Here is a 13,180-nt window from a genome sequence, read left to right on the forward strand (position 1 = left end):
TCAAAGGAAATCAGAGTTAGGTGCCTAAGTACTAGGGTGACCATATTTTCCAAAAGGGAGAATGGGACACCACCTGAGGCTACCCCAAGGCTCCCCTCTGCCCCCTGCATGGGGCTGGCATCGCCCCCTGCACATTCTTCTGTGCCCTGCTAGGGGTCGCTCCCCACTTTTTTGGCAAAACTAGGCATTGGTCCCGTTTGCTCTTGCCAGCTGATGATCAGTGGGCAAAAGCAAATGGGACACATGTCCAGTTTTGCCAAAAAAGTCAGAGAAGTGGTGCAGCGGCTTCGCACTGAGGCCCAGCAAGGTGGAGATGGAGCCGAGGTGAGCTGGGGCGGGGGGGCCGCCCGTGCCGCAGCAGGTAACTGGGGGGGGGGAGGCCCACAGGGGAACTGCTCCCCGCTCCAGCTCATCTCCCCTCCACCTCCTCCTCTGCCTCCGCCTCCCTGGGCCTGAGCGCGAAGCCGCCGCTTGCTTCTCAGCCCTCCTAGGCTTCCCGCGCGAACAGCAGTCAGGGGCAGGGGTTCCAGGGGTGGTCAGGGGACAGGGAGAAGGGGTGGTTGGATGGAGCAGGGGTCCCAGGGGGGCCATCAGGAATGAGAGGAGGGGTTGGATGGGGTGGCAGGGGGCAGTTGGGGGACTGGGAAGGGGGGTGGATGGGGCAGGGGTCCCGGGGGTGTGTGTCAAGGAACGCGGGGGGTTGGATGGGGCAGGAGTCCCGGGGGGCAGGGGCTGGCCACGACCCCCTTGTGGGGTGAGGAGGGAGCTGGTTGTTAAGATTTTGGCAGCTCATCACTGGCCAGGGGGTGGGAGGCTGAGGAGGCGAGCGGGCAGGCAGTGGCGGGGGGTGAGTATGCGGGCCGGGGAGGGAGGAGGGCTGAGAAGGCGAGCGGGGGGGCAGGTGAGCTGAGGGAGTTGGGGTCTGAGGAGGCGAGCGGGCGGGCAGTGGCGGGGGGGCAGGTGAGCTGGTGGCAGGGGAGGAGGGCTGAGGAGGCGAGCGGGCGGGCAGTGGCGGGGGGGCAGGTGAGCTGCTGGGGGTGGGGGGCTGAGGAGAGGAGCTACCAGTCGGTGGCTGACCTGTTCTACTGATCTGGTCTGGCTCCCATCCTCTCTCCAAGGGTTGCAGCTGTCTGGAGGTGCTGCCTTCCACGCCTTCCTCAGTCACACCTCATTCATTCGACAGGGCAATTGATTACAAAATGGGGGGAAGAGCTTGTAATACTTCTAGCAAAAAGACATTTTTCTTTTACCTTAATTGTACTACCTTAGGGGCTCCCTATAACATATTACCAAGGCTCAATACCACTATTTCGGCGGGGCGGCGCAGGGGAAGGAGGATTTGTTTCTGCGGGGCAGGCGGCGCTTGGGGGGGTGTTTTGGGGGGGGCTGGGCGGCACTGGGAGGTGTTGTTTTCGCAGGGCGGGTGGTGCTGGGAGGGTTGTGTTTCGGGGGGGCTGGGCAGCGCTGGAGGGGGTGTTTTGGCGGGGCCAGGGGGTTTCGGCCCTCAGCTGTTTTCTTTGGAGTAATATAGCCCTTACCGCTTTACGAGTTGTGCAGGCCTGATTTACAAGAAACTCTTGTTTCTCTGAATGCAGTACAAATCCAATCACAGGAGACGGCTCCTTTGTTCGCAGTCCCAAGCCTGCATTTCCAGCCAACACTCTGTGCTCAAAAAGCTTTTTCTCTTAGCTTTATCTCAGGGCCACATTACGATGCTCTCAGGCTGGGTCTGCTTCCCTGTCTCCCTCCAGGCTTTTTTCCCCTACCAGGGCTGTGGCAGCATAGCTATGGTGCATAGTTAAGCCGGCATCACCCCCTAGTATAGATGCATCCTGCAGCGACAGAAGGGGATTTTCCATCACTGTAGAAAAACCACCTCCCCAAGCAATGGTAGCTAGGTTTATGAAGCATTCTTCCATCAAGCTTGCTGCATCTGCACCAGGAGTTAGGTCGGTGTCACTATGGGGCTCAGAGGCATGGATTTTTCGAGGATGGTCTTCTTCTTTAAGGACCAACCAGTCCTGTTCAATTATCAGACCCAGATGTAAAGAGCTCAGGTGAGAGCAGAAGCTGCAGGTGGGAGGGTGGCACCTGTGACTGGCCCTGGAGCAGAGAGAGATGCTGAGTGAAAGGCATCTGGGCCCTGCAGCCTGTGTCAATCAGGGGAATAGCTGCAACCAAATTAATGCCCCAGCTGCTGGGTTTGCAATCAGTCCCCAGTGAACCCCTCTTCTTCTCCCCAAGTTAGTTCTTGCTCAAGCCTTCCAATGCAGCCCAGTGCCTTGGGCAGTGACTTCCACAGCTTCAGCTATCACTAAACAGATGGGTATTTAATTGCTCCCTCATTTAGCCTGAATGAAAGATGGATAGCATGCAGCTTCAGTGAGGTCTGTGATTGCCCATAGATCTAATCATCATAATCATAATAATTAATAAATAATATGTAGATCAAACACCTGATTGCCAGCAACCAATAACCCTCTCCAACACAAGAATATTCCTTATTCCCTGCTGTGCTGGGTGTAGCCTGATCTGGGGTGTGTTAGTAATGTTGATTTAATTTATTGATTTAATTTAATTTAATTTTAATTATGTTTTAATTAATAATATTAATAATTAATTTTAAAATATTAATTAATATGGGTTTAGGCTCGCCAATCTGTGTGATCAGAAGATTAAAGTTCTTGTCCCGAATCAGGCTCCACAGAATTTATAGGGGACCCTCGGGGGTATGACAGGAAACTCACACTCAGACAGATAGAGTCATAAAGACTTTTTATTAAAATCAATGAAATAGTAAGCAAATGGTAAAAGAGTCAGAGTTACAAAGTTACAACTGTATTGCTGTTATTCAAGAGGTACATAGGGCAATACAATACTATGTGCTGCAAACTTTGGTTAATACTCACACCCTGTTTTGACACCCTGGTGCTGAAAGACACAGGACCTCGCCTCTGGCAGTTCCGGTTTCATGCCTTTTGCAGAGGTGTGCAGAGGAAGCTAATGCGAAGAGCTGTCAAAGCTACTTTAGAATTTACTCTCTAACTTAGTTAAAACAAAACTTAATACACAAACTGAGAATAAAGCTTAGGGAGACCAAGCTTAGCCTAGTCCCTTTTGAACTTAAAGTTTGAAAAGAAGCTAAGTATGGCCTATTAATAGTTACTAGCCATCGTAGATGGATAACAGCAATACGTAGTTGAAGATGAAGATAGTGAAGAGTGAAGATAGAATGAAAAGCGTGAAATAGCCATTGTAGATTGTAGACCTCTTTTATAAGGAATAAGTCCTGGAAATCTTTCTTCTTATGCCCAAGTTTCATTCCTCCCCCACAGAAATGTTAGGGTACACTTACCCCATAGGCTAATATGTATGTGCCTATTGATGACAGGTACATGTACACTTGTTAAGTCTGTGGATACAACTTTGAAAAATCCCCTACGCCATTCTTCATTGTCTATTGGTCTAGGTAAAGGGCTTAGACCTAGAGGGTTATTGGCGTGGGTACTTTATCTATTTGGGTATAGGATAAACAAGATAAAGGTCAACTCTACTTTCTGGGTAAAAGGGCCCAATATAGAGATACTAACTTTGCTTTAGCTCGGAGTCGGCAACCTTTCCGAAGTGCTGTGCCGAGTCTTCATTTATTCACTCTGATTTAAGGTTTCACGTGCCAGTAATACATTTTAACGTTTTTAGAAGGTCTCTTTCTAGAAGTCTATAATATATAACTAAACTATTGTTGTATGTAAAGTAAATAAGCTTTTTAAAATATTTTAGAAGCTTCAATTAAATTAAAATGCAGAGCCACCCGGACAGGTGGCCAGGATCCAGGCAGTGCGAGTGCCACTGAAAATCAGCTCGCGTGCCGCCTTTGGCACGCGTGCCATAGGTTACCTACCCCTGCTTTAGCTTAACATGCAGCTTTTTCTGCTTGTAGGTCTCTTGCATTACAGCCAAACTTATTTTGAATATAAATCTATAAACCTATTACAATACAGCAAATACTTAAACTTATAAGAAAAGATATATCTATGCAAGCAAGCAGATTCATCCTTAGGACTACAGGTTGGACTCTGAGAGTCTGTGTCTCCCTTCCTACTCACTCACAGAGTTTCTCTTGTGTCATTCCAGACACCAGCGACAGCGACCTCGAACTTTCGTCCGTCCGGCACCAGCCAGAAGGGCTAGAGCAGCTGCAGGAGCTGACCAAATTCACCAAGAAGGAGCTGCAGTCTCTGTACAGGGGCTTCAAGAACGTGAGTGTCTGTTGGGTCCTTCCCCCAGCCAAATGATCCCCAAGAACTGCTGTGCCTTGTGGCCGCTGTCGGGCTCCAGCTGCTGCCCCTACGAGATTGGAAACTGAACCCTGGAGAGATGGGAGCTGGCTGAGATGCAGGCTCAGGGAGGCTCAGGGAGACGTGGGTGAAATTCATCCTGGTGCGGAGTGTGCGCACAAGGCCAAGGCACTATTTAAGTCCTACTGAAGCATGGAGGGTGAGATGTTAACGGATCTGATAGGAGATGGAGTGTTTTTGTCCTGTGCCTTGTTCATCCCCTGCTCACTGAGCTGAGGAGTGGGGCGTGAGGTGAAGGGCATTCCTAGTGCAACGTGGACACTGCATTCGGGATATCCTCCTGCGAGCTGAGATCGAGTAGCAAAAGCACAGGCAGCTACGAGAGCTTGCCCTGCCCGCTCCCTGGTTGTGTCCTTGGGCAGCCACCCCCTGTCCTGCTGTGGCTTCACTGCTATCGTTACTCCGCTCGATCAAAGCTACCGCGGGGACGTCTGCACTTGCTGCCATCACACCTCTGCCTGCGGCGTAGACAGACCCTGGGGGGCGCAGGCTAAGAGCGGAGTGGATGGTGGGGAGGGAGGAGGGTGTATTACAGATCTGAGCCACCGAACATGAGTGTGCTTGGCTGGGGGTTCTGTTCCTTCAAGGTAGGTTTTTCTACCGCACTCATCACCGTCATTCCTGAGTGCCTTCCAGCCGTGCATTAAGTGACATGCCGAGATGCCTGTCACCATGGCGACGGGGTGGGCGTATCGCTGGGAAGAGGCAGTGAGTGGGATGAGAGAGGGCCACAAATACCGAGGTGCATGGGGGTCAGGGTTCGAGGAGGGAGCGTTAGAGCAGAGAAAAATAAAAGGAAGTATTTCTTCACACAGCGCACAGTCAACCTGTGGAGCTCCTTGCCAGAGGATGTTGTGAAGGCCAACCCATAACAGGCTTCAAAAAAGAACTAGATAAGTTTATGGAGGATAGGTCCACCAATGGCTATTAGCCAGGGTTGCAGGAACAGTGTCCCTAGCCTCTGTTTGCCAGAAGCTGGGAATGGGCGACAGGGGCTGGATCACTTGATGATGACCTGTTCTGTTCATTTCCTCTGGGGCACTGGCACTGGCCACTGTCAGAAGACAGGATACTGGGCTAGATGCACCCAGTAGGGCCGTTCTTATGTTCGTATGCCCTAGGAGGACGGATGTCCTGGGTGCATTGCAGGGCAGATGCTTGTTGCATGGCAGAGCCATGGGGCGAGAGGGGAGTCATGTTCCCGGCCAGTCTGGCTACATCTCGGTGCCTGATCTGTGGGGAGGGTGATGGTCAGACCAATAGGGGGCTAACCTCCTGGCGATGACTTCCCTCCATAGGAATGCCCCAGCGGCCTGGTAGACGAAGACACCTTCAAGCTGATCTATGCTCAGTTCTTCCCTCAGGGAGGTGAGTTTGACACCAGTCCCCTCCGAGACCTTCCCAGAGCAGGGAAAGGGTTAAATTATCTAGCGAGGCACCAGGATCCCAGAGCCTTTATCCCAGGCTGCAGATTCCCTGTTGCAACATTGCCATTGTCCCATTGTGAGGAGAAGACTCTTGTCTGCAAAGTTCCGGAGTTCTTCCCCTGAGGCTGGGCCCCAGGCTCCTTTGCTGGCAAATATCCTCCGCAGGACCCAGCTGAGCACGGTGCCTAGCCCCTCACCTGGCCTGAGCCGGGGATAAATCAGCCAGTGGGCATTAAAGGCACTGGTGTTTTGCAGTGTCTAGAAATCCGTTGTGCTTGGATAATGCAGAGATGGTCCCCGCCCCAAATAGCTGTAGCTTTACAAGCCATTTCCCATTGCTAGTGAAATAATGATCCTAAACCTGCCCCAGTCCATGCTGGGATCGGAGGACACGAGCTCCCTGGTCACCCTCTCTGTGCTGTGAGATTACCCTTATCCACTGGGGTTTCCACACTGGCAGCAGCTAAGAGGCAGGACGGTCCAATGGTTAGGGCCAACTTGGGTTCCATTCCTTGCTCTGCCACAGACTTCTTGTGTGACCTTGGGCCTGTCTGTGCCTCAGTTTCCCTTCTGTACGATGGGGGGAACCAGCCTCATGGGAGTGTGATGGTAAATGTGTTTAAAGAGTGCGAGGTGCTCAGATAAGTACCATCGAGGATGGCGGGGGTGGGGAGGAAAGTGCCAACCCTTTCACTGGGTCTCTCTTGTTTCTCCTCTCGCAGACGCCAGCATGTACGCCCACTTCCTCTTCAACGCCTTTGATGTGGACCGGAACGGAGCCATCTGCTTTGAGGTAAGATCCCAGCTCCCCCTTTTCAAAAGGCCAGGTGTTTAAAAAAGGTATTTAGGAACCTAACGAATCAGCCCACATCCACAAAGGTATTTAGGTGTCTAACTCCCCTGGGGAGTTTGGAAAATGTTCCCCGTTGTGGTTGGGTTTTTATTTGTATTGCAGTAGTGTCCAGAGGGTCTGATCCGGGCCCCACAGTGTTAGGTGCTGCACATACACAGATCCCTGCCTTGGAGAGTTTGTAACAGGAGACTGCCAGCTCCTGGGGGCCAGGGCTGACTTTCTGTTGTACAGCTCCTAGCACCATCTGGTCATGAACCGTGACTTGGGCTCCTAATAAATTGCAAGACAACAGGTGGATACAGCAGGGAGCTGGTAGGAGTGGCAGGGGGGACACTCAAGGGAACGGAGATTAGAAAGGAGGACAATGTGGTGGCTTTGCAGATATTCATGGGGGGCCTCTGCCATGTACAGGGGGCAGCAGGGGAGATGGCTTGCTGGAGAAATTGACCAATGGGTAGGGGTAGTCGCATCCTCCTCTCCTGATTCTGCTCCAGGGTCACATCAGAGTTCTCCTCCCCTCCAGGGCAGACTGCCCTAGCCAGGATGCTGGTCAAAGTCTCTCTTCCTGCCCATTTCCAGCCACTTGTGTGGATCTTTTCCCTTCTTAGCTTTGTAAAGGGGACCCCACCGGACACTCCACATAGGAGAGCAGGGGGATTAACCCTGGTGTCCTGCTCAGACTCCCAGCTCGGATACTCACATTCTTCCTCCCCAAATCTGCCCCCACCCCCACCCTCTGCAACTTTTCATAGGGTCACAGATGCCAGGGCCAGAAGGGACCAGTGTGATTATCTGGTCTGACCCCCTGTACAACACAGGCCAGGGAGCTTCCTCAAAGTAATTCCTAGAGCAGATCTGTTAGAAAAACATCCAAAATTATAACATTTGATCAAAAACATTTGATCAAAATTATAAATGATGGAGAATCCGCCCCACCCCTTAGTACATTGTTCCCATAGCTAATTACCCTCCCTGCTAAAAATGGACGCCGTCCTTCCAGTCTGAACTTGTCCAACTTCAGATGGACCTGGAGGGCCTGGTTCTGCTTTTCAGTGCTGTAAATTCGAAATGACTCTGTTCAAATCGGTGGGGGGCAAATGGCCTAAGCGAGAGAAAAATCAGGCCCACTCATTCTTGGCTCCCTGTCCTAAAGCGTTATGCGGTGGCTGCTGCACATTGTGAAACAGCCGCTGCGTTCAACCCCAGAGGTGGCTGCATTTCATTGCTGGGTGGAGAGATTCATACATAGGCAAAAAGTGCCAACACACCTTTAATGTTCACAAGCAGTCAGGGCCTCAGCATTACATCTTGTCCAGAGAGGGTACTGCCTGTGGAAGTGCTGTGTCCCATAGCACTATTGAGGCGTTGGTTCAGGAACACAAGCCCCTATTGAGTCACCAGCACCTGTCCTGCCACCCTCGATCTCCCCTCCAAGTACAGTAGAACCTCAGAGTTACGAACACCTGGAGAATGGAGGTTGTTCGGAACTCGGAAATGTTCATTACTCTGAACACAATGTTCTGGTGGTTCTTTCAAAAGTTTACAGCTGAATGCTGACTGAATACAGCTTTGAAACTTTACTATGCAGAAGAAAAATGCTGCTTTCGCTTTATTATTTTAGCAGTTTACATGTATATCTTGTCTATTTAGGCTATGTCTACACCAGCGCACAAGCTTACTAGACAGTGTACATGCTCACATATGTTCCACTTATGTTGTGTTGGACATGGGTATAACACTGTGTACACATGTATACCCACAGCCACAGCGCTGCTGTTGTTATATGACATCAGCTCTACCATTTATCTCAGTGGTTTGAGCATTGGCCTACTAAACCTAGGGTTGTTAGTTCAATCCTGGAGGGGCCATTTAGGGATCTGGGGCTAAAACCTGTCTGGGGATTGGTCCTGCTTTAAGCAGGGGGTTGGTCTAGATGATCTCCCGAGGTCCCTACCAACCCTGATATTCTATGATTCTAACACAGTACTGTGCTATATTTACTGGGTTTTTCTGGTCTCTGCTACTGCCCGGTTGGGTAATTCTGGTTCCAAATGAGGTGTGTGGTTGACTGGTCAGTTCGTAACGCTGGTGTTTGTTACTCTGAGGTTCTAAGCATGCCTGCTTAGCTTGAGACATAGCCTGCCAGCTCAGCTCTCTATGTGAGAGCAGAGTGCACAGGGTAATATGTCAGACAGGATTTTTATTGTGGGGCATAAAGCCTATATAACCAATTTAGGCCCCGTTCTGTTAGTCGGTCAAAATTAGCGGATCATAAGATCAAAAAGCCTTGGGTTGATTTTTCTCATTTGTTTACCTCATCGTTCATATATACAATGTGTATATATATATTGTCCAACAGTCAAATTTCCAAAGAACTGTGGGATTGTTTTAAATAAAGACGATATATAAATGTAAGATCACACTCATATGAGTGTGTGTGTATATATAAAACCATTCTTTTATTTAGTAAATGGATGTAACAAAAATCTCTCAGCCAGCCACCAAAATGCCTTTTATTTCATTTCTACGCTGGGAGGGGGCAGTTAATGATTTTCATTTGGTTATTTGTGCTCCGTGCCAGACGTGCTGAGCAGTAAGGAACCAAAGAGGAGGGTTTTTTTGTATTATTATTGTCAGCGAGGGGCACTCGGGCTCAGGTGGGTAGCGAGGCAACTAAAAATAGATCCAGCAGAGAACAGAAACAGGATCGATAGGAAAAATACCAGGAGAGTTTCATGGTCGATAACATTTCCGCTTCACCCTTTGAAGGGTCAAGAGCCGCCTCCCAGGCACCAGCCGCAAAACCGTTCTTTTTCTTGGGGCGTTGGTTGGGGGAGGGGTTGTTTGCTATATGTATGCAGTTGTCCATGTGCTGGGTTGTTTGCCTGTCCTGTTAGGTCTCTGCTTCATTCTCTGTTCCAGGATTTCGTCGTTGGCCTCTCCATCTTGCTCCGTGGGACCGTGCACGAAAAGTTGAACTGGGCTTTTAACCTCTATGATATTAACAAGGATGGCTACATCACCAAGGAGGTACCTGCAGCTGGACTGAGGGGAATGTGGCTGCGGGTATGCATGAGGTTCGGAAGGAGACACGTGAATCTGTGGGGGCTCTGTATCAGAGACAGGGGCATCTGGAGGTGGAAATGAATGAGAGTTACCACAGCCCACAGCAGGTGTGGTACTTACATCTACGGAGGGTCTGGGTCAGCGATGGGAGCTCCAAAGGCAGTAGGAGCGTGAGTGTGTGTCTGTGCTAGCTAGGGCCCAGGGGGAATCTGAATAAAGTTCAACATCAGAGACCTTGTGAAGTGGGAATGGTTTGGAAACAGGCAAGCCAGGCCTGCTGTGTGACCGTATGCCACAACTGGAGCCTGTGGGATGGGAAGGAGCTGAGAGTTTGGGTGAGGAGCATAAATGGAGGCCCTGAGGCAGGATCCCTGTGGGTATGGATCAGATTCAGAAGTTTTAATGGTACAATTGGGTTTGAGGGATCCCCTCCACAAGTGAGGTGGGGGGAGTAATGGGGGGTAGATTTATTTCTCCAGGCAGTGGCAGGCTCCAGTCCTGGTTTAGGTAGACATTTTCCGTCTTGGGGGGCCTAGCCTTGGGCTCTTGGAACTGTTTCTTGGGTTGGCCTGAGACTGCCTTTGATGGTGGTGGAAGCTTTGGCCGCTCAGCGCCTCTGGGAATGAATCAGGCCACTTCAGGGTGCCTCATTTTAGGCACCTGAGGTTGAAACGGTCTGGCCGTTCAGGTGCGTTGTTTCAGCTGGCAGTAGTGGCTGCTTGAGTTTTGCCATACGTGAGCCCTCAGATCCCACCGGGCCACTTCCATGGCTTTAACAAGGTGACAGCCTCTTTCCATGTGCCCATAAAACCCCAACTTTATCCCCTTCCCCTAGATCACCGTGTGAACCCTCGTGAAGCCCATAGGGCTTGAATAACAGCTGAAATCACCAGGCCAGGCTGTGACCATATGTCTGAGGCTGGGAGAGAACTATGAGCAAATGTGGCTTTCTTTGGTGGTGCACCATATGGCTCCCTGACATGGACCGTGTTTACTCATTAAACCTGTGATGCTTCTCACTTTCTGCGGGTCACATCCTGGCCCCACTGAAATCAACGACTAAACTCACGTTGACATCACTGGGTCTACGACTTGGTCCTGTGCAACAAGGACTGTGGGCCTCTGGAAGCCGCTTCCTCCCCACTCTACTGGCCTAGCTTCCCCACCCTGGTGAGGAGCGCTGGTTTGCTTTGGTGCTGCTGGTCGAGGCATCTGGAGCCTATTGCCTGCCCTAGCATTGTCTGTGTGGATGCTCCACTCCCTTGTGGTTTGTTTACCAAAGTACATCATGCACTGAACCAGTTTATGGAAGTATTTGGTCCCTGGCTATGATCTGTGGTACCGTAATAGGGGCCACATTTGCAATACTGAAAAAGCACTGCCAAAATTCTGCCCCTTGGACGTGCACTCAACTCCCATATGTGAGGACAGGCTTGAGGCAATAATCCCTATGACGCCACATGGCACAACAAAGCAGGACAGCTCATCTAGATGCAGCCTCCCCCTCTTCAGGTTTGTAGGAGACTTAGATGGCAAAGACTCAACTGACTGCATCTCCAGAGGCTTCAGCAGGATGCAGCGCTGCCTGCCAGGAGACCTTGGGGGTTAGTTCAGTGAAGGAGCCATCCTCAGTTGAATACTCCAGCTTTAGGAAGACGTGCCCCAGGATTACTAATGACCACAAGTGGTCAGGACATGGGTTCTGTGTCTTGATGCACTGCCAACAGCACAGACCTCCACAGGACCCTTGCTGCATGGCGGACCCCACCTGCTGTATCCCTAACACCGCTGTGGGACCCTGAATGCACGTACCCCCTCCTCAGTCCTCAGCATCGCTTCCTGCAGCCCCATGGTGCTCCCTGGAGGTCTCTCATCTAAAACCCAAACCAACCTTGCTTAGCTCGACAAGGTCACGGCACAAGAGAATAGGTGACTGTTAACTAGCACTTATCCGCAGTCAATCTCAAAGCCCCTTACAAAGGAGATCAGTAACGTTCTCCCCAATTTACAGATGAGGAAACTGAGGCACAGAGCAGCGCTGTGATTTGCCCAAGGTCACCCAGCAGGCCAGTCTCCTGAGTCCAGTGTTCTGCCCACTAGACTGTACTGCTGCCATTTGCCTGGAGGTGGACAATGGGGACGTCTGGTATTGTGGCTGGGATACTCCTAAAACCCCCGGGCTCCTGCTGCACTACGGTTTCTCCCACTGCCTCGCTCGATGGAGTTAACCCCTCCGCGGGAATGCAGCTCATAGAGCCTGCCTGGAAATCCGTTGTTTCACCCTCATGATTTTCCGTTGGCCCTGACGCCAACCTGAACCTGGCCGAGACCAGGGGACGGCGGTGGGCTTTGTTTGGGCTGCCTCCCCATGTCAGTGCATCTCTCTCTTTCTCCGCCAGGAGATGCTGGCGATCATGAAGTCCATTTATGACATGATGGGCCGCTACACGTACCCGATCGTCAGGGACGATGCCCCCATAGAGCATGTGGAGAAGTTCTTCCAGGTAAGCCAGCTCGCAGGCGTCTGGGAGTAGAAACCTTTTGCTAACCAGGGCAGCAGGCTTGGCCCATAGACCCATAGGTTCCAAGTTAGCCAGAGGGCGGATGGGCCTGATTCCTCCAAAAGCTGGGCGCAGAGGGCCTGATTCTGGTCTTGCTTATCCTGGTGTAACTAGGGTGACCAGATGTTCCGATTTTTCTTATATAGGCTCCTTTTACCCCCCCACCCCACCCCCGTCCTGATTTTTCACACTTGCTGTCTGGTCACCCTAGGGGTAACTCAGGAGTGGTGTCTCAGAAGTCAATGGAATCACAGGTTCTGACTTGTATTTTTCCCGGTGGGGGCTCCAGCCCCACTCTGCATGAGGCTCCGCCCCTTCCCACAAGGCCCTGCCTTTTCTCTGCCCTTTCCCGCCCCCACTCCACGCTTTCCCCCGAGGCCCCCCTCGCCAACCAGCTGCTCCCCCCATTCTCTCCTCCCAACAGCTTTCACCCACCGAACAGCTGATCAGTGGAGAGCCCTGGGCCGGAACCAGTGTGGCTGGTGGGTGCTGAAAACCCCCTATTTTTTTTCCCTGGGTGCTTGAGCCTCGGAGCCCCCACGGAGTCAGCGCCCATGAGTAGAATTATGCCAGGGTGGAAAGGGTGTGGGTGCGGGATTAGCTTCACCGACACAGGAGCAGATGCAGATTCCCACACGGCTGCGGGCAGGAGGCAGATGGCGGGGGCCGTGGCTGGCAATCCTGCTGCAGACCCTGGCAGCTGCAGAGGCAGGGGCCCCATTAGGGACTCTTGATATGGATTCACTGAGATTGGGTTACAAGCCACCGACACACTCTGGTCCCGGGGGGGCCGCTCCATTACAGGCCTTAGGAGGAAGGAGGACTGGTTGGGAGGAGTGTCCCTGATGGGGGCTCAGAACCACCGGGCAGAATGCAGGCAGAGAGAGTCCATTCCCAGGCCTGCCAGGATTGCAG

General features: G+C 51.7%; 1 protein-coding gene across 7 annotated transcripts in view; it reads left to right on the forward strand.

Annotated features, from left to right (window-relative positions):
• Positions 1-13,180, forward strand: part of KCNIP3 (potassium voltage-gated channel interacting protein 3) — a 91,934-nt gene that overhangs the window by 74,975 nt on the left and 3,779 nt on the right. For 3 of the 7 annotated variants that reach the window (XM_045006673.1, XM_045006674.1, XM_045006676.1), the window contains 6 exons: positions 4,135-4,259; positions 5,657-5,726; positions 6,508-6,578; positions 9,561-9,704; positions 12,104-12,208; positions 12,690-12,747. In XM_045006673.1, coding sequence (XP_044862608.1) covers positions 4,135-4,259; positions 5,657-5,726; positions 6,508-6,578; positions 9,561-9,704; positions 12,104-12,208; positions 12,690-12,747 — 573 coding nt within the window. The remainder of the gene's footprint in view (positions 1-4,134; positions 4,260-5,656; positions 5,727-6,507; positions 6,579-9,560; positions 9,705-12,103; positions 12,209-12,689; positions 12,748-13,180) is intronic. The other 4 variants (XM_045006678.1, XM_045006679.1, XM_045006675.1 and 1 more) reach the window with 3 other exon arrangements.

The sequence above is a fragment of the Mauremys mutica genome, chromosome 2, assembly GCF_020497125.1.
Source record: "Mauremys mutica isolate MM-2020 ecotype Southern chromosome 2, ASM2049712v1, whole genome shotgun sequence".
Lineage (NCBI taxonomy): Eukaryota > Metazoa > Chordata > Testudines > Geoemydidae > Mauremys > Mauremys mutica.